A 27,511-nucleotide genomic window follows, 5' to 3' on the forward strand; every position below is an offset into this window, starting at 1 on the left:
TCAACCCACTGTTACTTTTGGAAATCTATAAATGTTGGAGTCAGAAATGAAAAATCCCTTTTTACCTTGAAAAGAGCAGCGTGTCCAAGTCGTTTCTAATTAATGGCCAATCACAGTCCAGCTGTCTGGACTGTCTCGGTCAGTCACAGGATTTTGTTATCATTCTTTTTCTATTCTTAGCTGGCCTTCTGATGAAATCCTTTCTTCTATTCTTTTAGTATAGTTTTAATATAATATATATATATATATATAATAATAATAATAATAAATCAAGCCTTCTGAAACATGGAGTCAGATCCTCGTCTCTTCCCTGGTCTTGGGACCCCTGTGAACATCACCACAGTCCACCACACAGTTTTCCCATCCCTCCATCCCTCACAGGGCTCACACTGGCACTGCTGCACCGAGTTGCCATGGCACTGCACACCACGCTGGTGACAGGGCTGAAACTGGAGCCAGCGGGGCCATTGTGGGATGTGCTTTCCCAGGAACAGGCCTGGCTTTGTCCCAGCCTGTGCCACCGCCTGCCACGCTCCTGTCTCAGAACTGTGACCTGCTCCAGGCACCTTTCCAGGCAGCCCAGGCTCGGAGGTGCCTCAGACATCCTCCATCCCGGCAGCAGAGGGCCCTGGCTGGCGGCAGCAACGCGGCTGCGGCGCCGGGGATGCCTCGTCTCTCTGCTCCCTGCACTGGGCACCCTTTGCACCTGAAGAGAAAACAGTAAGTGAGTGTAACCTGTTATCCTGCCTCCCAAAAAGGCACCCCAGCAACATCCCACTCCATGCTGTGGTGTCCCTCCTCCTCCTCCCCCAGTGACCTCTTTCCTTTCTCATGGCTACCAAGGTTTGTGGGGCCCTCCATGGAAACACCTTTTTCCTTTCTGGAACTTAATAGCAAACAGGCTACAAGCCATCCCTAATTTTTATAAATAATATAAAATAATGCTGCTCGTTGGCTGGCTGGGCCACGCTGGCTTGGCTGCCTAAGCACCTCTCTCTCTTGCAGGCAGGCTGCTGCCCCTGCCCATGGATTTGGAAGAGGCTGCTGAGCTGGGAGTGCAGCCCACAATCCCCACACACCCCACAGCCCCCACACACCCCACAGCCCCCACACACCCCAATGACCCCACACACCCCTCTGCCCTCACTCACCCCACTGTCCCCACACACCCCATTGCCCCCACACACCCCACTGACCCCACACACCCCACTGCCCCCTCTGACCCCACTGCCCTCTCTGCCTCCACACACCCCATTGCCCCCTCTGTCCTCACTGCCCCCTCTGTCCTCAGAGCCCCCACACACCCCTCTGTCCCCACACACCCTACTGTCCCCTCTGTCCCTACTGTCCCCACAGCCCCCACAGATCCCACTGTCCCCTCTGCCCCCACACACCCCACTGGCCCCACCACCCCCGCAGCCCCCTCCAGCTGCAAGAAGAGCCAGAAGAAGAAGAAGGCGGCTGAGGCCAGGGCAGCCGCTCAGGAGGGAGGGGATGAAGCGGAAGGGCGGGTGGCTGCGATCGAGGGCCTCACTCGGGCCGGACAGCGGGCGCTGGCTGTGGGCGCGGCGCGGGAGGCAGTGGGGTGCTTCAGGAAAGCCCTGCTCCTCTCCAGGGACACAGCGAGCCCCCAGCTGCACAGGGCTTGTGCCTTCAACCTGGGGGCTGCCTACGTGGAGACTGGGAAGCCCAGAAAGGGCTTTGAATTCCTCCTCCAGTCCCAGCCCTCAGAGGCTGAGAGCGGGGACCACTCGGGGAGCCTTTATTTCAGCGTCGGGGCAGCTCACGAAGGGCTCCAGGATTTTCCAAAGGCTCTGGAGTGTTTTGAGCAAGTCTCCGGGCACGCTGGTGCTGCTCAGGCTGGCAGCCGAGCGGGGACCTGCGTGCAGATGGGCTGCTGCTACCTGGGCATGCGGGAGCCGGCGCGGGCCGCGCGGTGCTTCCTGGACGCGGCGCAGGCCTACGCGGCGGCGGAGAGCCCCGGGGCCGCGGCCGTGGCTCTGAGCAGGGCGAGCGGCTCCATGCTTCAGAGCCGGCGGTTCCGGGCCGCGGACATCGCCGGCGTCCTCGCCCGGTGTCGCTCGCTTTGCGAATCCATCCCCGACCCGGCCCTGCGAGGTAACGCCGCGCCCTCCCCTCTCAGGGCCCTGCGCGGCAGCTCCCACGCCTGCTTTTCCTCTCTGCCCTCAGGGAAACTCTACAGCGACATCGGGCTCGGCTACTCGCAGCTGCACATCTTCTCCCTGGCTGCCGAGAGCTTCGAGCGGGCGCTGGGGCTGTGCGGCGCGGAGCGGGACCGGCAGCGGGAGGCGGCGCTGATGCAGAACCTGGGCGCGGCCCTCAACGCCCTGCGCAGCTTCGGCACCGCGCTGGGCTGGCACCGGCGAGCGGCCGCGCTGCACGGTACCTGATACACACCGGTACATGGCACCGGTACCTCACACACACCAGTACATGGCACCGGTACCGCACACACACTGGTACCGCACACACACCGGTACATGGCACCGGTACCTCACACACACTGGTAACTCACACACACCGGTACCACACACCGGTACCGCACACTGGGACCTCACACACGCTGGTATCGGGCACCGGTACCTCACACACCCCGGTACCTCACACACACCGGTACCGCACACCGGGACCTCACACACACTGGTACCGGGCACCGAGACCTCACACACGCTGGTATCACACACACATCGGTACCTCACGCAGGTACCCCACACCAGTACCTGGCACCAGTATCTCACACACACCAGTACTGCATACCAGTACCCCACACCGGTACCACACACACACTGGTACCTCACACAGGTACCCCACACCAGTACCTCACACCGGTACCTGGCACTGGTACCGCGCACACACTGGTAACTGGCACTGGTACCTCACCCTGGTACCGTACACCTGTACCCCACACCGGTACCCCACACCGGTACCTCACACCGGTACCTCACACCAGTACCTCACATCAGTACCTCACATCTGTACCTCACATCTGTACCCCACACCGGTACCACACACCAGTACCTCACACCAGTACCCCAGTATCACACACTGGTACCTCACACCATACTGGTATGTACTGTATGTACCAGTACCCCATACTGGTATCCCACACCAGTACCTCACATCATTACCCCACACCAGTACCCCATGCCAGTACCCCACACTGGTAGCCCATACCGGTACCCCACACCGCCATCCCTGCCCTTGGCTGTGCCAGACGGGCCAGCTCAGCATGGAGTTTCCATTCCAGGTGCTCTGGGGAACCGCAGGGCTCAGGGGCAGAGCTTTGGGAACCTGGCGTTCGCCTGCAGCCAGCTGGGGAAGCACGGGGATGCTGCCGAGAGCTACCTGCACGCCCTGCAGGCCTTCAGGGACTCGGGTGAGGGCAGGCACATCCCGCAGCCAGCGGGCTCAGGCTGGGCAATGCTGCCTGCCAGGGATCTCAGCTGAGCAGTGCAGGGATTAACACAGCCCTTTGCCTCCCAGGGGACTTGCAGGGGCAGTGGCAAGCGTGTGAGGGGCTGGGGGCAGCGTGCTTGCACCTGGGAGACCCCCAGAGAGCCATTGGGCACTATCAGGAGGCCCTGGTTTTGCTTTCCCGCTGTCAGGTAAGGCATGATGGGGCACTGGTCTCAGCCCAGGGTGCACCCACTTAGCCCATCACACATTTGGGTTCTCTCCATCACAGGACAGCCCCAGAGCTGCCCACAAACGGGTGGTGCACAAGCTCACAGATGCCATCCAGCACCGACTCCACCTCAGCAACCTCTCCTACCCCAACCCAGGCCTGGTGAGCATCACCCAGGGCATGGCACGCTCTGGAGGGCTGGGAACTGGGACCCCAGTAGGGCTTTGGTGGGCACATTAACACATGTTCATCCCATCAGGAGCCCAGCCAGCTGCGGTTTTGCTCCACACTGCCCCGTGCCAGTAGGTCACAGCTCCAGGGGAGCAAGGTGTGAGTAGCAAAGCTGCCATCCTCTCTCTCTCCTTCCTCTGGAATGAGTTTCCAGATCAACCAGGAGAAAAGCCTTCCTTCACTCCATGTCCTTCAGGGGGAAAGCCCAGGCTGAGGACGAGCTGTACTGGTGTACACCAGGAGCACATCCCAGGTATTCAGGTGAGAGGCTGCAAATTAAACATGGGGTTGAGCCATCAGGAAAATCCTGGTGGAGCTGAGTCTTTGGCACAGTCTGATACTGTGCTCTTGTCTGTTTGTCCTGGAGGCACAAGAGTGGCCCTGACTGGTGGTCTCACACTGGAACCTTGCAACCCAAGTGGCCTCCTGGGCACCTCTGGGGAGGATGATGATGGTCCCAGCTCAGCCTCAGGCTATCACAGTGAGCCCCAGGCTAACAGGTGGGTGGGCAAGGGGGAGGCACCTCAGTACAGCCCCTGGCACCCAAATACCTCTGCAGCACAAGGAACCTCTCCTGTTTAACGGTGAAAATCCAGAGATTTTTAAAGATACATAATTCTGGGAGTGTGTTTGGGGTCATTCCAGCTGGATCCTGGGGGGGATCCAGCCATGATGTGACAGGGGAGCTGTCCAGAAGCCCCACATGAGGTTCACTTGTCTCTCAGCACGAGGACCACAAGCACCCTGCCCCTGGCCAAGCCACCCCATGCCAGCCTCCAGCTCCGTAAGTACCACAGACCAGCAGAACATCAATCCTGCAGTGAACCCAGGCCTGAGGGTCTCACACTGCATCCCACAGGGCACCAAAAACACCAAACCCTCCATCAGAGGCCTCCAGAGAGGTAGGCGATGCCTTGGGGGAGTGGGCAAGGGAGGTTTGGGCTCCAGAGGGGAGGGCTCATGAGTGGAACCTCGTGAACCCAGCAGAGCTGTTTCTTGGAATGGACACGATCCCAAGCCAAAAGTCACAGGGGCTGGGGTATTGGTACCTCATAGCCCACACCAAAACCGTGCCCTATGGATGGGACAGCAGATCTGAGGGTGGTTTCCAGTCCCCTGGTATGAACCTCTTGCTCATTCCTGCCTTCCAGTGCTTAAAGAGGCTCCAACAGAGCTGGAGAGGGACTTTGGACAAGGGCTGGTGGAACAGGATAAGGGGGAATGGCTTCCCACTGCCAGAGGGCAGGGTTGGAATGGATATTGGGAAGGAATTCTTTCCTGTGAGGGTGGGGAGGCCCTGGCACAGAGAAGCTGTGCCTGCCTCATCCCTGGAAGCATTCCAGGCAAGGTTGGACAGGGATTGCAGCAACCTGAGACAATGGAAGGTGTCCCTGCCCATGGCAGGGGGTGGGATGAGATGGGCTTTAAGATCCCTTCCCACCCAAAACAGTCAGTGACTCTGTGATTTGATTATTCCATCTTGCATCCTGCTGGACACCCTCACTCCCCGTGACGCCTCCGTGACCTGGCAGCCGTGACAATGACCCCACTGCCGGCTGCTGGTCCCGCCGGGGACCCCGCACGGCCACCAGGACTCTGTCCCTCGTCTGCAGCCTCGTGTGACCGGGAGGACACCGGGGAAACGCTGCTTCTTGGGAGGCTGTGCAGGCCCAAACCGGAGGGGAGGGTGGGCCGTTCAGCCAACACGGTTCTGACCCCGCTCTGTTTCTGCAATCCTTTGTATGTCACGGGGAGGAAAGAAAGGGGCTAGGGGATCGCAGAGAGCCGGTGAGGCCTGCAGAGACCCGGAGAGCCGGCAGGGCCTGAAGGGACCCGGAGAGCCGGCGGGGGCCGGGGGAATGGCGGAGAGCCGGTGAGGCCTGCAGAGACCCGGAGTGCCGACGGGGCTCGGGGAACGGCAGAGAGCCAGTGAGGCCTGCAGAGACCTGGAGAACCGGCGGGGGCTGGGGGAACGGCGGAGAGCCGGCAAGGACTGAAGGGACTCGGAGTGCCGACGGGGCTGGGGGAACGGCGGAGAGCCGGCAGGGCCTGAAGGGACCCGGAGAGCCGGCGGGGGCCGGGGGAATGGCGGAGAGCCGGTGAGGCCTGCAGAGACCCGGAGAACCGGCGGGGGCTGGGGGAACGGCGGAGAGCCGGCAGGGACTGAAGGGACCCGGAGTGCCGACGGGGCTGGGGGAACGGCGGAGTGGCGGCAGTGACTGGAGGAAGCGCGGAGTCCCGGCGGGGCCTGCAGGAAGCGCGGCCTCTCCGCGCCTCCGCCCCGGGCCGTGAAGGGCGCTCCGCCCCGGGGCGGCCCCGCGCCTGCTCCGTGGAGCTCCGGCTGTACTGGGCTGTACCGGGCCGTGTCCGCTCCGGTGCCGTCCGGGGCTGTACCGGGCCGTGCCCACCGCATGCCGAGCCCGCGAGCGCTGCTGGGCCTGGGGCTGCTGGTGGCGGCGGCGCGGGCGGGCGGGCGGTGCGGGGAGCGCGGCTGGAGCTGGGGTTTGGACCGGGAGCGGTGCCGGTGCCTGCCCCGCCGCGCCATGCACGTCCCCAGCCCGGGGGCCGGCCCGAAGGGGCTCCGCTTCCTCGGGTAGGAGGAGGGAGGGAGGCGGGAGAGGAGGCGGGCGGGCCCCGGGCCGGGGTACGGGCGGGCTGAGGAGGGGTCGGGGATGGGGTGCGGGTGTACACGGGGGCTCGGCTCTGTGTGTCCCCCCCGGTCATGCAAAGGCGAGGGGATCACAGCCCCCAGGCTGGGCCTGGCCGGGTTTTGGGGTAGCAGCGGTGCCGTGTCCCACCCTAGGCAGGAGGAGGCCCAGGCTATCGACCAGGAGCTCTTCACTGAGTACAAGTTCAGCGTGGATCAGCTGATGGAGCTGGCGGGGCTGAGCTGTGCCACTGCCATTGCCAAGGTGGGGGTCCTGGGGGGCAGAAGGGGGTCCTGGCACTGTGGGGCTGAGCTGTGCCATTGCCAGCAGCGAGGTGGGGATCCTGCCATGGTGGTGTGCCTCAGGGAGGTGGTGGGTGGTAGCGTCCCTGGGACGGGAGTTGGCGGGGCACTACAGGCTGAGTGCTGTCCCCACCATCAACAAGGTGGAGGCCCTGGGAGCCAAGGGAGGGTCCTGAAGGTTCTAGCATTGTGTATCGCTGTGCCACCACCAAGGTGGGCACCAGGGAGGCAGATGGTGATCCTGGGAATCATCCCAGCGCCATGGGCATGCCAGTCCCAAGTTGGAGGACTTGCAAATCCTGGCTCCATGGTGTGGGCCCACTTCCCCATCATAACCCTGTGCCTCTTGCCCCCCATCAGGCCTACCCACCCAGCTCCTTCACCACGAGCCAGCCTGCTGTGCTGGTGGTCTGCGGGCCAGGGAACAACGGCGGTGATGGGCTGGTCTGTGCCAGGCACCTGAAGATGTTTGTGAGTCTTGCACAGGATCCCCATGAGGGTGCTGGTCCTGTGCACCCCTGTACCTGTGGGCTCCAGGGTCCCACTCCTCTGGCTGCTGCTGGTGCCAGAGTGGGATTAGTTCAGGTTCCTTCTGCTCTTGCAGGGCTACCAGCCAACGGTGTATTACCCCAAGCGCTCCAGCAAGCCCCTCTTTGAAGGTTTGACCACCCAGTGCAACAAGATGGATATTCCCTTCCTCCCCGAGTTCCCAGCTGAGGTGAGGAGCAGCCCCCAGCTTGGCAGCACCTGCCCCTGGAGCTGTGGCCAGGACTGCTCCTCACCTGCCACCATCCCCACCACAGGCTGAGTTCATTGACGAGCTCTACGGCCTGGTGGTGGATGCCATTTTCGGCTTCAGCTTCACGGGAGCAGTGCGGGAGCCCTTTGGCAGCATCCTCAGCACTCTGGAGCGTGTCACAGTGCCCATTGCCAGCATTGACATCCCCTCAGGTGAGTTGTGGCTGCACCTGCTGCAGGATGGTGCCCAGCCAGGGTGCTCCCAGCTCCAGCATGGCCGTGGCTCGTTGCAGGCTGGGATGTGGAGAAGGGGAAGGCAGACGGCCTCCAGCCCGACATGCTCATCTCCCTGACGGCGCCCAAGAAGGCAGCGATGCATTTCACAGGCCGGTACCACTTCCTTGGGGGCAGGTTTGTGCCCCCTGCGCTGCAGGAGAAATACAGCCTGAACCTGCCAGAGTACCCTGGCACAGACTGCGTCCTGCAGCTCACCTAGAGCTGGGCCAGAGGGGCTGGGGGGCCAGGCCTGGCTTCAGCACTGCACACCAGGGCCAAATTCTGCCCAAGCTCTGCCAGGAGGGTGCTCAGCGCCTCACTGGGCTCTGGTGTGAGCCTGCAGGATGGAAAAGCCCAGCAGGTGGGAGTGGTGAGGGGCTGCTCTCTTTGGGGCTGCTGCCTAATGCAAGTGCTGCATGTGTAAGGTGATGTGGGGTTCTGCCACTCACAGCACCACTCACACTTTGGGATAAGCTGATCACAATAAAGATTTATTCATGCCCTTAAAAAAATACTTTAGTACTCTGCAAGGCGTGTCCTTGTGTCCTTCTGTGACAGGCCCATGACAAATGGGTCCCTGCCCCAGGGCCTGGGGGGAACCAGGGTCACTCCTGAAGGTTCAGGTGGTGAAGTAAAGCTTGATCCAGCTCCAGACCAACTTGTCCTAGCTCAGCATCCCCAGGCAGCTGGGTCACAGTGCTGGGCTCTGTCCGGAACGAGCTCAGAGCAGCCCATGGCACCCACCAGCACCAGGATCAGGACCCTTACAGCCAGGTGGGACTGCATGGCAGCCATGTCACTTGCTCACTCTGGCTCCCTCTTCCTCTTCTTCTTCTTCCTTTTCTTTGTAGGGCTGTGTCCCAAGTTTGGCTCATCTGTCTCTTGTAGAGGTACATCTGTTTCAGCTGGCTCTTCTTCGTCCTCCTCTTCCTGCTTCTTCTTCTTCCTCTTCTTTGTAGGGCTGTGTCCCAAGTTTGGCTCATCTGTCTGTGTTTCAGCTGGCTCTTCTTTGCCCTCCTCTTCCTGCTTCTTCTTCTTCTTCTTCTTTTTCCTCTTTGCAGCCTTCCCATTCTCTTCCACCACCTCCTCTTCTGTGTTTAGCTCTGGCTTCTTCCTCCTCTTCATGACCTTCCCCTCCTCTCCTGATACCTCTTCTCCACATGGCTCCGTGATCACCTTCTTCTTCTTCTTCTTCCTCATGACCTCCTCCTCTCCTGTCACCTCCTCTTCTCTGCTTGGCCCCTGCTTCTTTTTCTTCTTCTTCACAACCTTTTCTTCTTCCAACACCTCCTCCTCTTCTGTGTTTGGTTCCTGGCTCTGTGGCACCTCAGCTCCATCCCTGGACCGTTTCCTTTTCTTCTTTTTGCCCTGGCTGCTCTCTGGCGGCTCCTGCTGCTGCTCCTGTTGCCGGTACGTGGCCAGGAAGGCTCGTTCCTGCTCCTCCAGGCGTGCCAGCTTGGCACTCATGGTCAGGCCGTGCCGGGCACCCCTGCAATGAGCACAGGCAGCGAGGACTGGCACTGGTTCCCCAGCAGGAAGGTGTTCCCCAGCCCAGGCTGCGAGGAGGGGGCAGCCCTGACCCCCCAGGCACTCACTTGTGTGCTGTGCGGCCCCCGCACGCCTGCACCAGCTCCTCGTCCGTCAGCCTGGGGACACAGACAGGACCTGTCACCTCAGCATCTGTGGGGAACACAGCTCCACCTTTCAGCCCTCATCCCTCCCCGTGAGCCCAGCCTCACCTCCTGACCGAAGAGAGGTCCAGCTTCTCCTCCTCCTCCTCCTGACTGCTCTCAGAGCTGGCTGGCACTGACTCCTCCCCACAGGCTGTGAGCGTGGCTGACTGCAGCACAGACACACGGGGACTGTGAGAAAGGGGGACAAGGAAAATGGGGTTCTGATGCCACAGCAGCCCAAAGATCCTGGGGACAGTCACCTTCACAAAGCGGCCGTACAGCAGGCTCCCGCTGCTGCCAGCCTTGCGTGGCTTCTTGTTGCTGATGCTGCCTCCCTGCTCAGAAAGTGCCTTCACAGAGATGCCATCCTGGGAGAGAAAAGGCAAAGCCTTGGAAATGATCTGTCCAAGCAGCACCTTTCCACCACCACAGCCCCTGTGCAAGGTGCTGCTTCCTGACAGGCCTGGGGGATACAGTGGCACTACAAGAGTGACCAAAGGAACCCAAACACCCTCCAACCCTGCCTTCAACCCCATCCCTCCAACCTGCCCGGCCTCCACAGCGATGTTAGCAGCCGCCTTGTTGAAGACATGGTCCCACCAGTGGAAGGTGAAGGGCTCTGCCGCGTCGTGTCCCACCTGCGGGGTGCAGAGAGCTGCTGGAATGGCTGCACCGGGCAGCGGCACCGGGCGGGGCAGGGCGGGGATCGGGACTCACCCCCGCCGTGTCGCATTTCACCTTCACCCGGATGGCCTCGGCGATGCCGTCCTCCCGCCTGCCCAGCCCCTGCCCTGCACACAAGGCAGCGTCACCCCTGCACGGCCCGGGGCACCGGGGACACCGGGGACTGGGGGGCTGCAGGACCCCGAGGGTGGGGAGAGGTCCAGACCGGGTCCTGCAGGGAGGGGGGCGGGCTCTGGGACCATTGGGGTCTGGGGTGGGGACTGGGGGGCTACAGGGTCCCGGGAAAACACTGGGGTCTGGGATGAGGACCGGGGGTCTTTAGGGTTCTGGGGCTCTGGGAACGGGACCGGGGGGCTGCAGGGTCCCGGGCTCTGGGGTGGGGACTGGGGTGTGCAGGGAAGGTGGCTCTGGGGACCATTGGGGTCTGGGGTGGGGATCGGGGGGCTGCAGGGTCCCGGGAGAACACTGGGGTCTGGGATGGGGACCGGAGGCTGCAGGGTCCTGGGGCTCTGGGGACCATTGGGGTCTGGGATGGAGACCGGGGTCTGCAGGGTTCTGGGGCTCTGAGGATGGGACCAGGGTCTGCCGCGGTCTGCAGGGCCCCAGGGTTTGGGGGACCATTGGGGTCTGGGGGTCTGCAGGGTCCTGGGGCTCTGGGACCATTGGGGTCTGGGGTAGGGACAGAGGGACTGCCGGGGTCTGCAGGGTCCCAGGGCCTGGGGGACCATTGGGGTCTGGGCTGGGGACCGGGGGCTGCAGGGTCCTGGGGCTCTGGGGATGGGACCGGGGTCTGCAGGGTCCCGCGGCACTGGGGACCATTGGGGCTTGGGGGACCATTGGGGTCTGGGGTGGGGACCGGGGGGCTGCAGGGTCCTGGGGCTCTGGAAACGGGACCAGGGTCTGCCGGGGTCTGCAGGGTCCCGGGGCTCGGGGGTAGCTGGGGCCTGGAGGGAGCTGGGGAAGATGGGGCTTGGGGGGCACTGGGGACAGGGAGCTTTGGGGGGGATCGGAGTCTGGGGGAGCCGGGGCTGCTCAGGGGATCCCGGGGCTTCGGGCGGGACAGGCCGGACCGCGGTGCGGGGACCCCCGCCCGGCCCCACCTTGGCGCCAGCCGTGCCGCCTCAGCTGGGTCTCGGCGAACAGCATCCCGCGGCCCGGCGGCTCCGCGGCGCTCATGGCCCGGAGGGTCCCGGGGGGAGTTCCGGTGTGGGTCCCGGTGTGTCCCGGGGGGTCCCGGGGGGAGTTCCGGTGTGGGTCCCGGTGTGTCCCGCCGCGTCCCGATGACTCCCGGTGTGGGTCCCGGCGGGTCCCGGCACCGCCGCACGAGGCCGGGGCGGAGTCACGGCCGTGCCGCCCGGGAACAGCTTTGCGCATGCGCGAGGGGCGGGGCAGAGAATGCGCCGAGAGCGGGGCGGGGCAGAGGGACAGGGACAGGGGGACAGGGACAGGGACATGGGGACGGGGGAACATGGGGACAGGGGAACATGGATAGGGACGGGGGACACACGTATTGGAATAAAATCCACATCCCACTGCAACACACACGGACATGGAGACAGGGATAGGGACAGGGGGATAGGGATAGGGATAGGGATAGGGATAGGGATAGGGATAGGGATAGGGATAGGGATAGGGATAGGGATAGGGATAGGGATAGGGATAGGGATAGGGATAGGGATAGGGGTATGGGGACAGGGATAAGGACAGGGACATCAGGACATGGGGACATGGATAGGGACGGGGATAGGGGCAGAGGGACAGGGGGATATGTGGACAGGGACATGGGGATGTGGGGACAGGCATAGGGACGGGGGACATGGGAACATGGGAATAGGGATAGGGACAGAGGGACAGGGATAGGGACGGGGGACACAGACATGGGGACTGGAATAGGGATATGGGGACAGGGATAGGGACAAGGGAACATACGGACATGACAGCAGGGATAGGGACATGGGGATGGGGGTGCACGGATACAGGGATATGGGGACAGGAGGACACAGACACGGGGACAGGGATAGGGACATAAGGATGGGGATATGGGGATGGGGGGACACGGGGTCATAATGGACATGGCGACATGGGACATGAACATGGAGGTGTGGGATACACAGGGATGGGGTCACACGGACACGGGGACACACACGGGTGTGCACACATGAACAAAACCATGTACACACGTGTGCACATAAACCTGTACCCACAGCTGCAGCCGTGTCACACACAGGAACATGGGCATACAGGCACATGCACACACACACAGAGCTGACCTGTACACAGACAGACAGACAGACAGACAGACACACAGAGCTGACCTGTACACACACACACCCAGAGCTGACCTGTACACAGACAGACAGACAGACACACACACAGCTGACCTGTACACACACAGACAGACATATACACACAGACATTTCTGAGGTTTGATTTTGAAGTGTTGCACTGGGACACTGGGGGGAAAGGCTGTGGATCCCCTCCAGGAAAAGGGGGAGGAATGATGCACAAATACATCCTTGACAGCAAAAATCTCTCCCAGTCAATCAGCTGGATTTACCACTGCCTGCTGCAGAAATTGCTTCATTCATTATGCTGTAAAATAATTAATTCTATGTATCAGAGGAAAATGAGAGGAAACAGTCAGTGGGAACACCTTGGGGCAGTTCCTTGGGGAAGCAGAGATATGGGAGCGAGAAAGTGCAGTGGTTCCTTTGGAAGTGGGCCTTTGAACAGCACATTACCAGGGATTAGGGAAAGCTCTGGAGGGGATTAAGATTTCACTCAAAGGCTCCTTCCCACCAGCCTTCAAAGCTCCTTTTCCTCCAGAGCCTGGGAAGGATCTGCACCCCGTGGGTACCAAAGATCAGACCCAGCTGCATCCACCTCCCAGCCCTCCCAGTGATCCCAGGCTCGCTGTCCCACCCCTGAGGAGGCTGCAGGCCCAGGAAGGTTTGAGAATCCCAGAAAGGTTTGGGATCCCAGAAAGGCTTGAGAATCCCAGACAGGTTTGAGAATCCCAGAAAGGTCTGGGATCCCAACTCTCCTTCCTGCACAGAGCAGAGCAGCAAAGCCCCCGGGAGCAGCGTGGGATGGGCAGCTCTGCTGGGGGAGGTGGCACTGCACGGGCACCAGAGGCTGCCCTGGGTCTCTGTGTCTGGGCTGGCAGCAGGGTAGGATGATCCCAAAGTGGCACAAGAGCAGATGCTACAATGTGGAGAGACAGGAGGAATCTGTTTTCCCACTTAACCAAGGACTGGACAGCCTTTGAGGGCTCATCGTGGCCTTTCAAGAGTTAAAGAGAACTTGTTAAAATGATGGACAAACTCTTTTTATATGGATAGATAATGATGACCCAAGGGGAAATGGTTTTAAACCAAAAGAGGGAATATTTACGCTGGATATTGCGAAGGAATTGTTCCCTGTGAGGGTGGGGAGGCCCTGGCACAGAGCAGCTGTGGCTGCCCCATCCCTGGCAGTGCCCAAGGCCAGGTTGGACAGGGCTTGGAGAAACCTGGGATGGTGGAAGGTGTCCCCATGGAGGGGTGTGGGGTGAGATGAGCTAGGAGGGCTCTTCCCACCCAAACCTTTCTGGGATTCTCAGACTCCTGTGGACTCCCCTCAGTGCTTCACAGCACACACTGCAGCGGGGTTCTTCCACCTTAAAGGGGCTTATTCCAGCCAGCTCTGGAGTCACCAACCTGCTCCATCCCTCCAAGGCCCTGTTCCAGCACACACACACAGATCCCTTGCACTGTGTCACTGACACCACCATGTCACACCTTGCTGACACACTGAGCGGGTGCAAGGATCATTTCTGCCTGGCCAGAAACACAATTTTGCTCCTCAGGGACTTAAACTCACTCAGGGCCAGATCCCCACTGCTTGTGACCCTGTGCACCCTCCCTTCCCTGCTTGCTCCATCCATCCATCCATCCATCCATCCATCCATCCATCCATCCATCCATCCATCCATCCATCCCACAAGCACATTCCTCACAAGAGCTGGCTCGTGCAGATTTTAGTGCCATCAAGAGACCCTGAAGAGGTCCCAAGGCTCCCACAGGCACTCTCAGGAGCCTGTTTTGAGCTGAAAAGAGGCCAATCAGTAACATTTGGGAAAAGCTTTGACCCTTCCAGTGCAGTTGGCACCTCCAGCCCCATCCCTACACAGCTCTGTGCAAACTTCCCACATCTGAGAGGCTGCACAAAGCACAGCACACATTTGTGCACAGCCTCCAGAAGAGGCTGAAGCTGCTTTCTAAATCCTCCTCCAAGGGACTGCAGCCTCATTAGGATGCACACACAGAGGCAGGAGTGTTTCCAGCCCCGTTTCTCCACCAGCAGCACCACCTACACTCTCAGCAACACCAACACCCATGGATGATCCCAGTTCCAGCTGGGTGCAGCAGGTTTTACAGGTATGCAGCAAACCTCCTGTTCCCTCTCTGCCCAATCCTCCCACACTGAAAGAAACTCTAAACTCTCAAATAACACCAACTCCCAGCTCTTAACAGCTGCTAATTGCCAATTCTGATTCAAAGGGAGCTTCCAAACCAGCACTTTAGGGCCAGTGTTGCATTCCTGAAGTGTCAGAGGTTTCCTGGCCAGGAGGGAGGGGGTGCTACCCCCGTGCCTGCACTGAGCTGAGCTCGGGGGAACAGGACAGCACAGATTCATCCCAAGTGACTGGGAAGTGGCCCAGCTGAGCCAAAGGCAGGCAAGGATGAGACAGGGATGCAGGGAGACAGATGGTTGTGCGCATTTATTTTCCTTTGATAAAAATGGTGTATGCAAATTACACAGCCATGGAGGCTCCTGGGAAATACCACCCTGCTGGTCCTGGGGAGGCTCTTGGACAGTCTGAACATTCAAACACACCAGAATGGAAGGGGGGGTGGAGGATGGATCTAAACTGGGAGGAACATGAACTTCCAACATTTTCCAGTGAAGCAAAAAGACCGTTAGCTTATTTTTCCATTTCCTTTTTAGTTTTTTCACACTTGTACAAATGAACCCACTGAGCACAGGAGTCGATGCCCCTGGACACCTCTGACCAGGAACCACACGACTTGGGCAGAACCACACCTTCCAAACACCTTCCTCTGCACAGCACCTTCAACTCAAGCTCAAGAACAGCACACCTGGTCACTGCACACCCCTGGCTTCCATTACACCACCCCCAAGGTGTAAAGAGGCCACACTTCAAATGCAGGTTTCTCACCCATTAACCCTCTACCAGGAGATTGGAGGCACCTGTGAGTGAGGGACACGGGCTCGGTTCATCCCAGGAAACATTAAGACAAATGACATCAGAAATTCTCAGGTAATTTCAATTTTTTCTTTTGATCCATTCCCAATAAGACACTGAGAGAAATAACCAATCCCCAAACTTGGCTCAATTTTTTTAAATATTTGCCTGAAAGGAGGGCTAGGGGAAGGAATCATGTACAGTTAAAATCAAGCTACTCAAAACACAATCATTCAGGTAAGTAACTAGAAGTATCGCCTCTACCATCTAGAGAGAGAGAGAAGAGTGTCTGAGACAGGGCATATTTAGGAAAAAATACACATCTGAAGTCTCTGTGGCCACGATGAGAACTGGAATCCACATACAAGCCAGTTAAAGAGCATTTCAACATGAAATCTTAACTTAGTAGGAAGGTCAGGGTTAAGCTGTATCTTTTTGTTTTAAATACATGGACAGCTGTCAGATATGAAAATGATGGCGGGCTTTCCGGAAAGATCCCCTGTGCATGTGTATGGATGCATGTGCTGACGTCTGTGGGGCAGCAGGACAGAGCTTAGGAAGGCTGGGAGCCCAGCAGTCTCTCGATAGCTGCGTTGATGTCCCCGCCGGTGGCGATCAGCGCCTGCAGGTTGGCCTCGCGGTTGATGAAGCCCATGGCATTGAGCTGCTCCAGCTGCTGTTGGAATCGCACTTCGGGACTCTGCGCCTGCGGGGGGAAGGACAGAGCCTGGGGTCAGGGAGAACACAGAGAGCACGCTCAGAGCACACTCAGAGCCTGGGGTCAGGGAGAACAGGGAGCCTGGAGTCACAGAGCACACACAGAGCACACACAGAGCCTGGAGTGAGAGAGCACACAGAGCCTGGAGTCACAGAGCACACACAGAGCCTGGAGTTAGAGAGCACACAGAGAGCACATTCAGAGCACACTCAGAGAGAACAGGGAGCCTGGAGTCACAGAGCACCTCAGAGCCTGGGGTTAGAGAGCAAGAGCCTGGGTCAGGAGAACACAGAGACACCAGAGCACACTCAGAGAGAACAGGAGCCTGGAGTCACAGAGCACACTCAGAGCACGCTCAGCCCTGATTAGAGAGCACACAGAGCCTGGGATCAGAGAGAACACACAGAGAACACACAGAGAACAACAGAGAACACACAGAGAACACACAGAGCCTGGAGTTAGAAAGAACACACAGAGCACACTCAGAGCGCACACACAGAGCCTGGGGTCAGAGAGCACACACAAAGCCTGGAGTCAGAGAGAACACAGAAAGCACACTCAGAGCACACTCAGAGCCTGGGGTTAGAGAGAACACACAGAGCACACCCAGAGCCTGGAGTCAGAGAGCACACAGAAAGCACACCGAGAGCACACTCAGAGCACACTCAGAGCCTGGAGTTAGAGAGCAAAGAGCCTGGAGTTAGACAGAACACACAGAGCACACACAGAGACTGGAGTCAGAGAGAACACACAGAGCACACTCAGAGCACACTCAGAGCCTGGGCTCACAGAGCACACACAGAGCCTGGGGTCAGAGAGAACACACAGAGAACACACAGACCACACAGAGCCTGAGTTAGAAAGAACACACAGAGCACACTCAGAGCACACACACAGAGCCTGGAGTCAGAGAGAACACAGAAAGCATATTCAGACACCTCAGAGCCTGGGGTCACAGAGCACACACAGAGCCTGGGGTCAGAGAGAACACACAGAGCACACTCAGAGCCTGGGGTTAGAGAGAACACACAGAGCACACCCAGAGCCTGGAGTCAGAGCACACATGAACCCTGCAGTCACAGAACACACCCAGAGCCTGGAGTCACAGAGCACACTCAAAGCACACTCAGAACCTGGAGTCACAGAGCACACACAGAGCCTGGAGTCAGAGAGAACACACAGAGCACACACAAAGCCTGGAGTCACAGAGCACACACAGAGCACACACAGAGCCTGGAGTTAGAGAGAACACACAGAGCACACTCAGAGCACACAGAGCCTGGAGTCAGTGCACACACAGAGCACACACAGAGCCTGCAGTCACAGAGCACACACAGCATCCCAACACGGGCCCTGCCAACAGCCCATGCTCAGCTTCAGGGTCATGTAGGACAGTCTCCATGTCCCCCTGGGATGTGGCACAGCAGCCACACCAGAGTCAGTGCTGGTTTAGTACCAACAGTGGCAGCAGTGCAGGCAGAAGGATCCCCAGCATGCTGAGCTTAAACCTCTTAAAGGTTCAACACCCCAAAGAGTCAGCCAGACCCCAACACCAAACCTGGCCTAGAGCACCAGAGCCACAAGAGACTGTTGGGCACCACATGCCCTGAGTGGGGTGAAATAGGGACCCCCCTGGAGACCTCCCTGGCCATGCCAGCACCCCCAGGTGTTACGTACTTGAGAGCTTCCTCCGGCCAGCAGCTGGATCATCTGCTGCATGAGCTGCTGCTGAGGGTTCCCACCCCCAGCTGGAGAGGCACTGGCCGGCGTCGAAGCAGAGGGAACGGGGTTCTCCGGGATTGTGCTTCCTCCTGTGGAGGACGGGGGCATCCGGGGCATGCCGAAGGAGCCAAGGCTGCAGAGGAAGGCAGGGCATGATCAGGGTGACACTGGCACTGGGCATCCCCCAGAGTGGGGCAGCCAGCAGGAATAACCCTCACTGAACGCCCTGCTACAGGGCAGCTCTGCAAACTGAACCAGCTGCACTCATGTTCTGGTCACAGCTGGCACTGGGAGTGAGCAGAAGCCTCTAGAGAACTGTTGTGACAGTAAGCAGAGAGCTGAGGACTGCCAGTAGATCAGCCTGCCCCAGCACACCCACCCAGCCTTGTGTCTGTGTCTGTCCATCTCATACTGTTCTCCAGAGATAAAGCTCGAGTTCAGTCCACACTAAATGCAGCAGACAAAGGATGGGGGAAGGACCAAGTGCATTCCAAACCTTTTCTCCAAAAGCAAAGGGTCAAGGATTTCCCAGTGAAGGACAAGCGAGCAGCAAGTGCTAATGAGCTTGCTCAGAGGGGCCTGCAGGCACAGCCCAGCACACCACGACAGACTGCCCTAAGCAGATCTCCTGGATGAATGCAGAGCCAGCTCTGCCTGCTGGGGCTGGGCACACAGTTCTGCTCTGGAGTGCTCCATACCTTGGCACTAATCCGGGCGCCTCCGTCTGCAGCGTCTGGAGCCCCTGCTGGATCTGGAGCAGGGCCTGCATGGCGCGGGGGTTGGTGAGGATGGACAGCGAGTCCGGGTTCTGCATCTGGGGGGCAAGGCAGAGACAACACGGTACCAACCAGTGAGAGCTCAGGCAGCCAGAGCTCCAGCACGGCCACACCTGGGCTGGCACCAAGCTGTGCCTCCTGCCCGCAGCCAGGGCTGCCCTTCGTGTCTGGGCCCTCCTCTGAGGCTCCAGACTGCAGGGCTCACCTGCAGGGACACTCAGAGCTCACAGCAGGTTCCTAAATGAACTGGGTGACTCAGATTAGAACTGGGGACACAGTTGGATTCTGATTTACCTGAGAACCAGCTGCTCTAGCACAATTAACTGTGTCATTTTTGGAAACTCTACACAGTGAGAGACTGTCTACACAGGGGTTCCAAGTAGCTTAACAAGCCTAATCTGGAGTCCACCTTTCAATAATTCAGATGAGTTAAAATTCAGATGACCTTGCCTAACCAAGTTCTTCCTCTTTGTCTCCCCTGTGCAACCCCTTCCTTGCTCAGCCCAGCCTCCCAAGCCCACATGCTTCCTCCTAGTGCACTGAACCAAGATCCTGCCTGTGCCACAGTGGGGGAGAAGCTCTGGAGCCAGGGGCTGAGGGCAGCACAGGGCCAGCCAGAGGCCTTTACCTGCTGCAAGAAGACAGGGAGCTGAAGGCGGAGCTGTTCTTGAAGCTGTGGATTCCCAGCAAAGAGGGGGACATTTACCATGATCTAGCAAGAGACAGCACATGTAGGTAGGGTCAGAGGGTTGCTGCCACTTGCTGTTAAACCCTTTGCAACTAAGCCATGAAGAACAGGTCACTCCTGGGGGCCCCTGACTCCCTCCCTGGGCTTTCAACATGCTGCCCTGCTATGGGGAATCAAAATGGGACAGCTCAAATCCTGACAGCAGTGTTGAACAGAAAAAGAGAAGGGCCATTCCCATGTCCCTCTGAGAGCCTCCTCTTGTGTCAGGGGCTCTGCAAAACACACAGGGCTCAGAGCTGGGGCTGCCTTCTGGCTATTGAGAAGTACAACCAGACTGTGTATTCACTCTGCTCCAGGGTCTGCAGGAGGAACCAGTCTGACCCCAGCAGCAGACTGACACCTCACACTGAGCTCATGGCCTGCCTGGCAACAGCAGACACCTGCACCACTTTTACCTGTGCTGCAAAGTCCGGGTTCTGGGCAAGAGTTTGCATCATGCTCCGCATGTAAGGGGCAGAGATCATATTCTGCATCAACTGAGGGTTTTCAGAAATCTGCTGCAGGAGTCCTTGCATCTCTGGGCTGTTGAACATGCCTGCAAGGGAAAGGGAAGAAAAAGCAAAACCCCTGATGAGCCTGAGCACCACTGCATTGCCTGAAACACAATGTGACAGGTGACAGCACTGCCTGTACTCCATCCCCTGGCCAGCAGCAAACAGGGCTGTGGACAGCCATGGCAGTGCCCTGCTGGCCACTCTCCTGCTCCTGAGAGCTTCAGGGACAGCAGAGTTCCCAAAGGAACCATCCAACAAGTGCATCAGAATAATTCACTGGTGGATAACAGCCACAGACAGGGCTCAAATGCCAGAGGAACCAGCCCTCCAAGGAAGCCTGGGTGACCTGCTCAGCCAGCAGCACCCTGCAGCTCCTCCCTTACGTACCAGCGCCGATGCTGGCAGCATTCAGCCCAAAGGGGTTGGACACAGTTGGGGTGCCCTGGGTGCTTGCTGAGCCCGTGCTCCCTTCACTGCTGGGTGCCTGACTCTGGGAAGCAGGGGGTGTGGGGCTCCAGGGGTTTGGCAATGGCTCTCTGTTCTCCGTCCGCAAAGGCTGAGAGCTCGAGCTGTCAGAATTCCCCGTCAAGGAAGAGAAAGGATTGCTGCCAAACTAGGGAGAAAAAAAAACCAAAAAGAAACAGATGGAATCAGTTAGTCCCAGCAGACCAACCCCAGCACTGAGCGAGCCAGGGAACAGCAGATCATATTCAGCCAAGTCCAGAATTTGCTAAACATGTGCCATGATCCGCCTCCTGAGAAATCTGCAATCCACAACACACCTCACTCAGAAAAGGACCAGGCTCAGGAGTGGCCACAGCCTCAGATTCAGCTCCCAAATGCAGGGCTTCAAAATGCCCTTGTAAAAGCAGCACCCGGACACAGCAGTAGGTATTGCTGGACTGGAGCATGCCTGCACAGCCCTCTGCAGCCAGGCCTGTGCTCCCTCCTCCTGCACCACCAGCCAGCTGGATCTGAGCCAGCTCCGTACTGAAGGCGTCAGGCTCCAGCTAATCCAGGGAGCAGAGGGCTGGGCTAACAGTGACAGGGCCTGCCTATCAGTCAGGCTGCTGGGGGACTGCAGGAGCCACAGCAGGTCTCTCCTCTGAAACCCCAACCCACACCACAAGAGGCATCGCTCCATGTTCTCCAGCCAGTGCCTGCCTGGAGTGGAGCCACGCTGTGGGAAAACTGCCCCATCAGCAGAGGGGACAGGGAAAGACCCCCTAAAGACCCCCTTCCCACACTACAGCCATACCTGCTCCCTGGCTGCACTAAACATGGGCTCCTGGATGTCCGTGTACATCCGGCGCAGGGCGTTGTATCCCCCTGGAATGCTCTCGAGGTTACTCAAAGCACGGTCCTGGTTCCGCATCATCTCCTGCATCATGGCAGGGTTCCGAGCCAACTCCATCGTCTGCGAGAAGGAGGAAAAGGGGGAAAGCTCAAACTCCTCTCCCAGGAGAGAGAGGGGATAATTAAACCCAATTCACAGGCACAGAGCAGAGAGATCATTTATACAAGTAGAGAGACCAGGGATCCAGGCTCCTCCCCAGCCCTGCTCAGCTCTCTTCCTTCTCAGCCTCAGTTCAGCTTGATGAAATTGTTCTGTTCCTAAGCAGTATCAGGACACCCAACACCCATATGTTCCCACTCAGACTGCATGGACTACATACAACAACTGGGAAGATGGATCCTGCCACCCTCTCCAGACTTTTGATGGGTGTCCCCTGCACAAAAAATATCCAGGTCTCATTTAAAGAACTGCTCAAGTACAGATTATTCACAACTTAGTCCTGCAGCTCTGGAATTTCATGTATAGCCAACACAGCTGAAAGCAGAATGACTGAGAAGCAGATGGAAATGAGGCCTGTTCAGCACAGCCCTCTTCACAATCCTTCCCAGTAAACAGCAGAGTTCTGTTAATGGCTATTAACATTAATGACTATTAACACCCAGATTCTCACTGATCCCTTAGGATTCTCTTCCAATGAAACTTTGGTCTTCCAGACAGCCAGTCCTCCTGGACATAGGTCAACTCTGCTCAGGGAAAAATGACAGCCCTCTGGAATCCCAGCCTACACTAATGCTCCCCACTGATACAGGCAGTGAAACATTCACTGTACAGCTCTGGAGTCTCTACACAATCTGTCAAAAGAACTAGAGAGAAACAAAGAGCTTTTGCAGTAGCTTCACTTCTCCAGCACTGTTTCACTCCCATTCCTGAATCACACCACAGTAGCCTTGCTAGGAAAATCCCAAAATCCGTTTTTTTCCCAATACACCATGGATTCAATAACTCTGAAAGGAAGAAAAGAGTTGCAAGGATGTGGGTTGAGCATTTAGTATTCACATAACTCAAGACCACCATCTGTTTGTGGGGAGCTCACAGCAGGAAGGAAGAGATCTCCAAAACCACTGCTCTGCCATTCCCACTCCTCCTCTGCAGTGCAGACACTGATGTTAGTCCACAAAGACTCTCCTCAACACTCTTTGCTGAGCCCTGGTGTGACTCACCTGCCTCATGAGCTCTGGGTTATTGAGCATGTGGCTTATCTCTGGATTTCGCTCCATGAGCTGCTGCATCTGGGGATTGGCCATGATCATCTGCCTCATGAGGTCAGGGTTAGACATCATGTTCTGCACCAAGGGATTCTCCATGATCTGGGAAAGCATCTCTGGGTTGGACATCAGCTGCCGCTGCATCTGCTGCTGGAGCTCCATGAAGTTGGCAGAGCCCATGCCAAGGTTGCCCAGCCCAGTGATGCCACCGAAGCCAGCTGGAGAGGGAACAACACAGGGGAAGAGAGGCATGAGTCAGGAACTGGCAGAGAGGACAGGCACAGCACTGCCTCCCCACAAATCCAGGGGTACCCTGTGTTCCTCCAGCAGCCAGCTCTGAGTAAGGACACCCCTACACACACACACACACTTCACCAAGTGGCATTACCTTGAGCAGAGACAGGTGTGCCATGGGAGTGACTCAGCAAAACCCATGGCAACCACAGGGGCCAAGAACCCCAACTCCTTGGTCTAAGCCCAGGAAATTCTTCCTTCTCCCAGTGCCCACTTACACAGGATGGATGCAGCACTGTTGGGGCCTCCATCTCCAGGCCCTCCCACGCTCCCTGAGCCGCTGCTCCGTCTGCTGCCGCTCCCTGCGTCCGGGCCAGCACTGCTGGATGTGGAGGGCTGAGATGGGGCAGCAGGAGAAGAAGGGCTTGCATTGGGGGCAGAAGCAGCATTGGGGGCAGAAGCAGCAGATGTTGAATCTTGGACCCTGCAAAGGATAAAAGGTATTAAACTGCTGGTACTGGGGAAAGGGAAGGGGAGTGCTCTGTGGGGACACAGGATGTGCAGCCCACAATGAGCAGGTCCCAGCACAGCAGCCAGCCCAGCTTGCACCCCGTGTCTGCCTGCACTGCTGCACAGCTGTGCTCCCAGATGCCTTCCATCTGCTGGGATCTGCCTCCCTCCTGAAGCACTGCAGCCCCTGACATGTCCTGGCCCACGCAGAGCTCCTGGACGGGTCTTACCCTGAGTTGTCTCCAGCTCTTCCTTGAATCCCACTGAACTATTTACTGCAGCCATATCCTTGAGCAAGGAGTGTGCTCCAAACAGCAAAATCCTTCTGCTGCTCCCACAGAAACCACAGGAGGTTACAGCAGGGCTAGTGCATGGGGTAAACAACAATGTTCACTTCTGAATATTCCTACCAGTGCTTCTGGGGCAAAAAGAAGCATCAGCATTACTGTACAAAGAGGGAAACTGAGGCACGGGGCAGCCAGCACCTGTCTCACAAAGCCATGGGATGTTTCTGGCCAGCTTGGCTCCAAACTCTCAGCTCTGCCACTGGCTGCACCTTGATGCAAGGCTCCTGCTCCAACACAATTGTCTGGAGCTTCTTTAAACCCACCCACACAGACACTGTGCTGTAAGCCACCACACAGGAGGTGCAGGACATCAGCTTTGCTGAATGCACCAACCCAGGTTAGTACCTTCTTACCACAGTTATTCTCAAGAGTGTGTTACAGGAATTTGGAAGAGAACATTTAAAGATTTTCTGAAGCCCCTGCAGTCACAACAGTGAGCCCTGGACTAGTGTTGAAGAGCTTTCATTAAATTAGACCACAAAATTCACTTACCTCAATAATGCTGTTATGATAATACCAATAATATCAATGATTTCCTGATATTTTTTTCCCAAACCAATAATTATTCCTTTTCTCTATCTCCCTTTCTTTTTCACTCTTCTAGAACTTGAAAAATCAATGCTGAAGGTCCCTGTCCACTGTCCAGACAGACCTGACTGCTGCTGAAAACCAGTGGCCACTGAGAGAGGCAAAGAGTGGGGAAACAAAGCAAATGGGAAGCTGAATAAGAAAGGAAGAAGGAAGCCAGAGAAAGGGCACTTGGTTTCTCTGTAATGTCTTCAGTAAGGACTTTTCTAGAACTATTAGCAGGAGAAAAATGAGCAGCCCAGGACAGCTCTGATTCCCTCTTTGAAATGATTTACCAATACCACATTTATAGTGGAGAGGCAGAATCCAAGGAGAGGCTGCAGAACCTGGCAGCAAACTTCCTTGTGTTTGTGAAAAAAACAAGTGGAATAAAAAAAAAAAGGGAAAAACCCATCTTGATTAATGCAGCTCCTCCAGGGGACAGCAGAACTGCACAGAGACACAGCCCTGAGAGCTGGGGCTCACTGTGGCCAGAGCCTGAGGCATGGCTGTAAGGGCCTTCCAAGATCAATGAAATGTGGCTGCAACTAAAGCAAAGCAGCTGCTCCCAAAGCCCTTCCATGCCCACCACCCCTCTGGAAAGTGCAGGGAAGAGCTAAACCTGCAGGAACCTGAGGTCAGCCCTGTGTCCTGCTCTCAGTGTGAGGTTTGTGGTGCTCCTGAGCCACATCCTGAGCACAGGGAACTGCCCAGGTGCACCCACATGAGTGAACCCCACAGTGCCCTGTGCCTGCCCCAGCCTGGGCAGCTGTGCCTGCAGGGTATGTGTGCCCCTGTGGCACCTCTCAGAGCCTGAGGAGGTGACAGAAAACCCAGGTACTAACACAAATTCACTGGGAAAGTAATTCCTTTTATCAGCAACTTTTCCTAGAACTCTTGCAGGTTTGCTAGAACCAGTATCCATTTCTGATGGGTTCTTCCAAGACAGACACACACATTTAATGTTAAAGTACCAGCCCCTCCAGGTACCTGCCATACATCACCACAGCTGTGTCATCCATGGACAGGTTAGTGACAAACCCCACAGCTGGGGCAGGGAAAAATCATCACAGTCAGTAATTCCCACCCCCATTTTACCCCAGCCTCCCCCAAGACCAAGCTCTTACTTCTGCGGAGTCTTAATGACCAAGTGAACAGTGAGCCCATCTTTGATCCCATGTTGATTCAACGTGTCTCCATCCTTCAGGATCTTCCCAGCAAAGATCAGAACCAGCTGATCCTGTTTGGCTTTAAACCGTCTAGAAATCTCTTCTTTGAACTGAAAAACAAACAGCATTTTTCAGGCAAAGGATTGGTACCAGGAACACAGAGCTCCAGGGCTCACATGTAGTCTAGGAAGAACCCTCAGAGCTCATGAAGGTACCACACATTCATCAGTAGTTGATGATGTCTGAGGTGTTAATGAAAACCAAACCAAAGCAAAGACAAGCTCTGAAATCACAAATTATGGAGAAAAACTCATAAAAAACAGAGCCATTCCCTCAGAAGAGGCTGAAGGCCTCCAAAGCCAGACCAATTTGCTTTAGGCCTAACCCAAACACATCTTTTATGCTGAATGACTGAACTGGTTTCATCTGCTCATCTGAGTTTTTTTTTTTTTTTCCTAAGGAAAGCCAAACTCTGAATTAATACAGGACAGAGCTCTATGGAAAAGGCAATAATCCTTTATCAGCCAATGGAAATAAACTAGGTCTTCTCCAATTCCTATTTCTGCAACTGAATTCCCTGTGAGCATGCCACGGAGCATGGACACCTCATCCTTACTGCATGCTGGGATTTACACCTGCAGGCAAGACTCTCACTGCTGGCCCTGCCAGGGCATCCCCAGATTGTTTTGGAGGACATAAAGCCTTGCATTTGGAAAACACAAAACTAAAGGGAATTCAGAGGGGAAGGCCAGGATGGAGAGTGAAACACGCGCTGGTTACAGAGGGGAAGGGAATTTGATGAAAACACAAAACTAAGGGAATTCAGAGGGGAAGGCCAGGATGGAAAGTGAAACGCATGCTGGTTCCAGAGCTCTCAGCCTTCACAACTCTGAAATCAAGGCTGGGCACAGCACAGCCCTGGGCCCAGATCACCCTGTCTGTTCTCTCCCCACACCCCCTTACCAAGGGGATCCCCCCGAGGGAAAGGATCAGGAGGGCCACACGTGCCCAGCTCCTGCCCACAGCATGAACTGCTGCCCAGAGCTCCCTGCCAGGCCCTTCACACGCCGACCTCGTGCCCTACGCCCGAGCGAAGCGCCAGCCAGCCCAACGCAGAGCCCATGACACCTTGTCCCAGTGGGCATCGCCGCTTCCTCAACGCCAGGACCGGCCCTAGAGCCCGCCCCTGCCAATGGCAGCCTTTGCTAAGCGCAGTTCTCGGCAATCCCAGCCCTCTCCCGCTCCCTAGCAGGTGCACAAACCCCCCCAGCCCACCCGATGTTTCCTTTCCTCCACCTCATCCAGCGCTGGCCCCAAACATCTGCCCGGCTCCTCGCCCCTCGCCTGGAGAATTTCCCTCCAGAGAAGCGCAGATGCACGCCAGGACCCCCAGATATCCCCGGGGCAGCCCCCCACGCTCTGCCCACAACCCCAGCACCTTTCCCACCCCTCCGCCCAGGGAACGCTCTCCCCCGCAGCCCAGCCCAGCCCAGCTCAGCCCAGCCCACGGGCCGAGCCCCCAGACCCCACCCGGTCCTTCCCACTGCCACCACCCCCAAAGCCGCTCTCCGAGCCCCTCAGTTATTGTGGTTTCCACACCTACGACCCCTCCCACAGGTGAGCCCCCCAAACCACCTCCAGAGCCCTCCAAAGGCCTCCAGCACCTGCCCTCCTTCGGATCTCCCCGCTCCCTCCCACCCTGGCTCCAGCAAGGCCCAAAGGCCGGGGCTGCCCCGAAAAGCCCCCGAACGCAGCCCCAGCCCTGATCCGCGTCTCCAAGAGGCCCCCGGACCCTCTGACCGCCCCCCAGCCCACAGCACCCTTCCCCCGCTCCTCAGGCGCGCCCGAAATTCCTCCCCGGCCTCAAAACTCAGGTTCCTTCCCAAAACCCCTTCACGGCACCCCCGGATCCCTCAGCCCCCGCGGAGCAGCCGCCCCCGCCCCTCAGCACCCGCGGCAGCGCCCCCCAGGCCTCTCCGCCTCCCCGGCCTGCCGCCGCCCCCACCTCGCGCACGGAGGCGCCATCCGCGATGACGATCTCCTCCTTGTCCTTGGGGGTCTTCACGGTTACGCGGATGAGCGCCCCGCCGGGCCCCGCCTGGCCCTCCCCGCCAGACCCGGGGCCGGGGCCGCCGCCGCCGCCGCCGCCACTCGGCTCCGCCATCTTCGCCGCCCGCCGCCAGCCCGGGCCACCGCCACCACAGAGAGCCGGGAGCGG

The 27,511-nt window shown here is 57.8% G+C and overlaps 4 protein-coding genes across 5 annotated transcripts; 2 read left to right on the forward strand and 2 right to left on the reverse strand.

The window, feature by feature from the left end:
• The first annotated feature begins 1,119 nt into the window (after nt 1-1,119).
• TTC24 (tetratricopeptide repeat domain 24) lies at nt 1,120-5,651 on the forward strand. The gene is made up of 11 exons (XM_064732296.1): nt 1,120-1,157; nt 1,292-2,118; nt 2,191-2,403; nt 3,269-3,397; nt 3,505-3,626; nt 3,707-3,808; nt 3,906-3,976; nt 4,074-4,138; nt 4,245-4,377; nt 4,603-4,779; nt 5,410-5,651. The coding sequence occupies exons 1-11, from the start codon at nt 1,120-1,122 to the stop codon at nt 5,498-5,500; spliced, it is 1,968 nt and encodes a 655-aa protein (XP_064588366.1). The 3' UTR covers nt 5,501-5,651.
• Nucleotides 5,652-6,202: 551 nt separating this feature from the next.
• On the forward strand, nt 6,203-8,355 carry NAXE (NAD(P)HX epimerase). Its single transcript, XM_064732642.1, has 6 exons — nt 6,203-6,470; nt 6,681-6,789; nt 7,188-7,298; nt 7,432-7,545; nt 7,631-7,778; nt 7,859-8,355. The coding sequence occupies exons 1-6, from the start codon at nt 6,289-6,291 to the stop codon at nt 8,059-8,061; spliced, it is 867 nt and encodes a 288-aa protein (XP_064588712.1). The 5' UTR covers nt 6,203-6,288; the 3' UTR covers nt 8,062-8,355.
• LOC135457859 (G patch domain-containing protein 4) lies at nt 8,318-11,536 on the reverse strand. The gene is made up of 7 exons (XM_064732641.1): nt 11,299-11,536; nt 10,232-10,305; nt 10,060-10,152; nt 9,775-9,882; nt 9,581-9,681; nt 9,437-9,487; nt 8,318-9,330 (listed from the first exon to the last, which is right to left on the reverse strand). The coding sequence occupies exons 1-7, from the start codon at nt 11,372-11,374 to the stop codon at nt 8,646-8,648; spliced, it is 1,188 nt and encodes a 395-aa protein (XP_064588711.1). The 5' UTR covers nt 11,375-11,536; the 3' UTR covers nt 8,318-8,645.
• A 3,405-nt stretch (nt 11,537-14,941) lies between these two features.
• Nucleotides 14,942-27,473, reverse strand: UBQLN4 (ubiquilin 4). 2 transcript variants are annotated; one of them, XM_064732412.1, is made up of 11 exons: nt 27,299-27,472; nt 25,252-25,403; nt 22,979-23,184; nt 22,422-22,684; nt 21,163-21,321; nt 20,292-20,517; nt 19,806-19,945; nt 19,291-19,374; nt 18,585-18,700; nt 17,842-18,019; nt 14,942-16,152 (listed from the first exon to the last, which is right to left on the reverse strand). In XM_064732412.1, exons 1-11 carry the CDS (start codon nt 27,455-27,457, stop codon nt 16,000-16,002), a joined length of 1,836 nt encoding a protein of 611 aa, XP_064588482.1. In that variant the 5' UTR covers nt 27,458-27,472; the 3' UTR covers nt 14,942-15,999. The 2 variants fall into 2 exon arrangements, with proteins under 2 accessions (XP_064588482.1, XP_064588483.1); XM_064732413.1 differs by lacking the exon at nt 19,291-19,374 and having other exon boundaries at nt 27,299-27,473.
• Nucleotides 27,474-27,511: the final 38 nt, after the last annotated feature.

This window comes from Zonotrichia leucophrys, chromosome 25, assembly GCF_028769735.1.
Source record: "Zonotrichia leucophrys gambelii isolate GWCS_2022_RI chromosome 25, RI_Zleu_2.0, whole genome shotgun sequence".
NCBI classification, from domain to species: Eukaryota; Metazoa; Chordata; class Aves; order Passeriformes; family Passerellidae; genus Zonotrichia; species Zonotrichia leucophrys.

What these genes read in the sequence shown, in the direction of transcription:
- UBQLN4 (XM_064732412.1), bottom strand. Translation starts at nt 27,457, where the DNA reads ATGGCGGAGCCGAGTGGCGGCGGCGGCGGCGGCGGCCCCGGCCCCGGG. An exon ending in ACCCAGAGCTCATGAGGCAG is followed by an intron (nt 21,322 to 22,421) that starts GTGAGTCACACC and finishes TCCTTCTCGCAG; the next exon opens with ACGATGGAGTTGGCTCGGAA. An exon ending in GCGCCCGGATTAGTGCCAAG is followed by an intron (nt 18,020 to 18,584) that starts GTATGGAGCACT and finishes CTTCCTCTGCAG; the next exon opens with CCTTGGCTCCTTCGGCATGC.
- NAXE (XM_064732642.1), top strand. Translation starts at nt 6,289, where the DNA reads ATGCCGAGCCCGCGAGCGCTGCTGGGCCTGGGGCTGCTGGTGGCGGCG. An exon ending in CCAGGCACCTGAAGATGTTT is followed by an intron (nt 7,299 to 7,431) that starts GTGAGTCTTGCA and finishes CTGCTCTTGCAG; the next exon opens with GGCTACCAGCCAACGGTGTA. An exon ending in TCCCCGAGTTCCCAGCTGAG is followed by an intron (nt 7,546 to 7,630) that starts GTGAGGAGCAGC and finishes TCCCCACCACAG; the next exon opens with GCTGAGTTCATTGACGAGCT.
- TTC24 (XM_064732296.1), top strand. Translation starts at nt 1,120, where the DNA reads ATGACCCCACACACCCCTCTGCCCTCACTCACCCCACT. An exon ending in GCGAGCGGCCGCGCTGCACG is followed by an intron (nt 2,404 to 3,268) that starts GTACCTGATACA and finishes TTTCCATTCCAG; the next exon opens with GTGCTCTGGGGAACCGCAGG. An exon ending in CATCAGAGGCCTCCAGAGAG is followed by an intron (nt 4,780 to 5,409) that starts GTAGGCGATGCC and finishes GTGACCTGGCAG; the next exon opens with CCGTGACAATGACCCCACTG.
- LOC135457859 (XM_064732641.1), bottom strand. Translation starts at nt 11,374, where the DNA reads ATGAGCGCCGCGGAGCCGCCGGGCCGCGGGATGCTGTTCGCCGAGACC. An exon ending in GCGGCACGGCTGGCGCCAAG is followed by an intron (nt 10,306 to 11,298) that starts GTGGGGCCGGGC and finishes CCTTGTGTGCAG; the next exon opens with GGCAGGGGCTGGGCAGGCGG. An exon ending in TCGCTGTGGAGGCCGGGCAG is followed by an intron (nt 9,883 to 10,059) that starts GTTGGAGGGATG and finishes TTTCTCTCCCAG; the next exon opens with GATGGCATCTCTGTGAAGGC.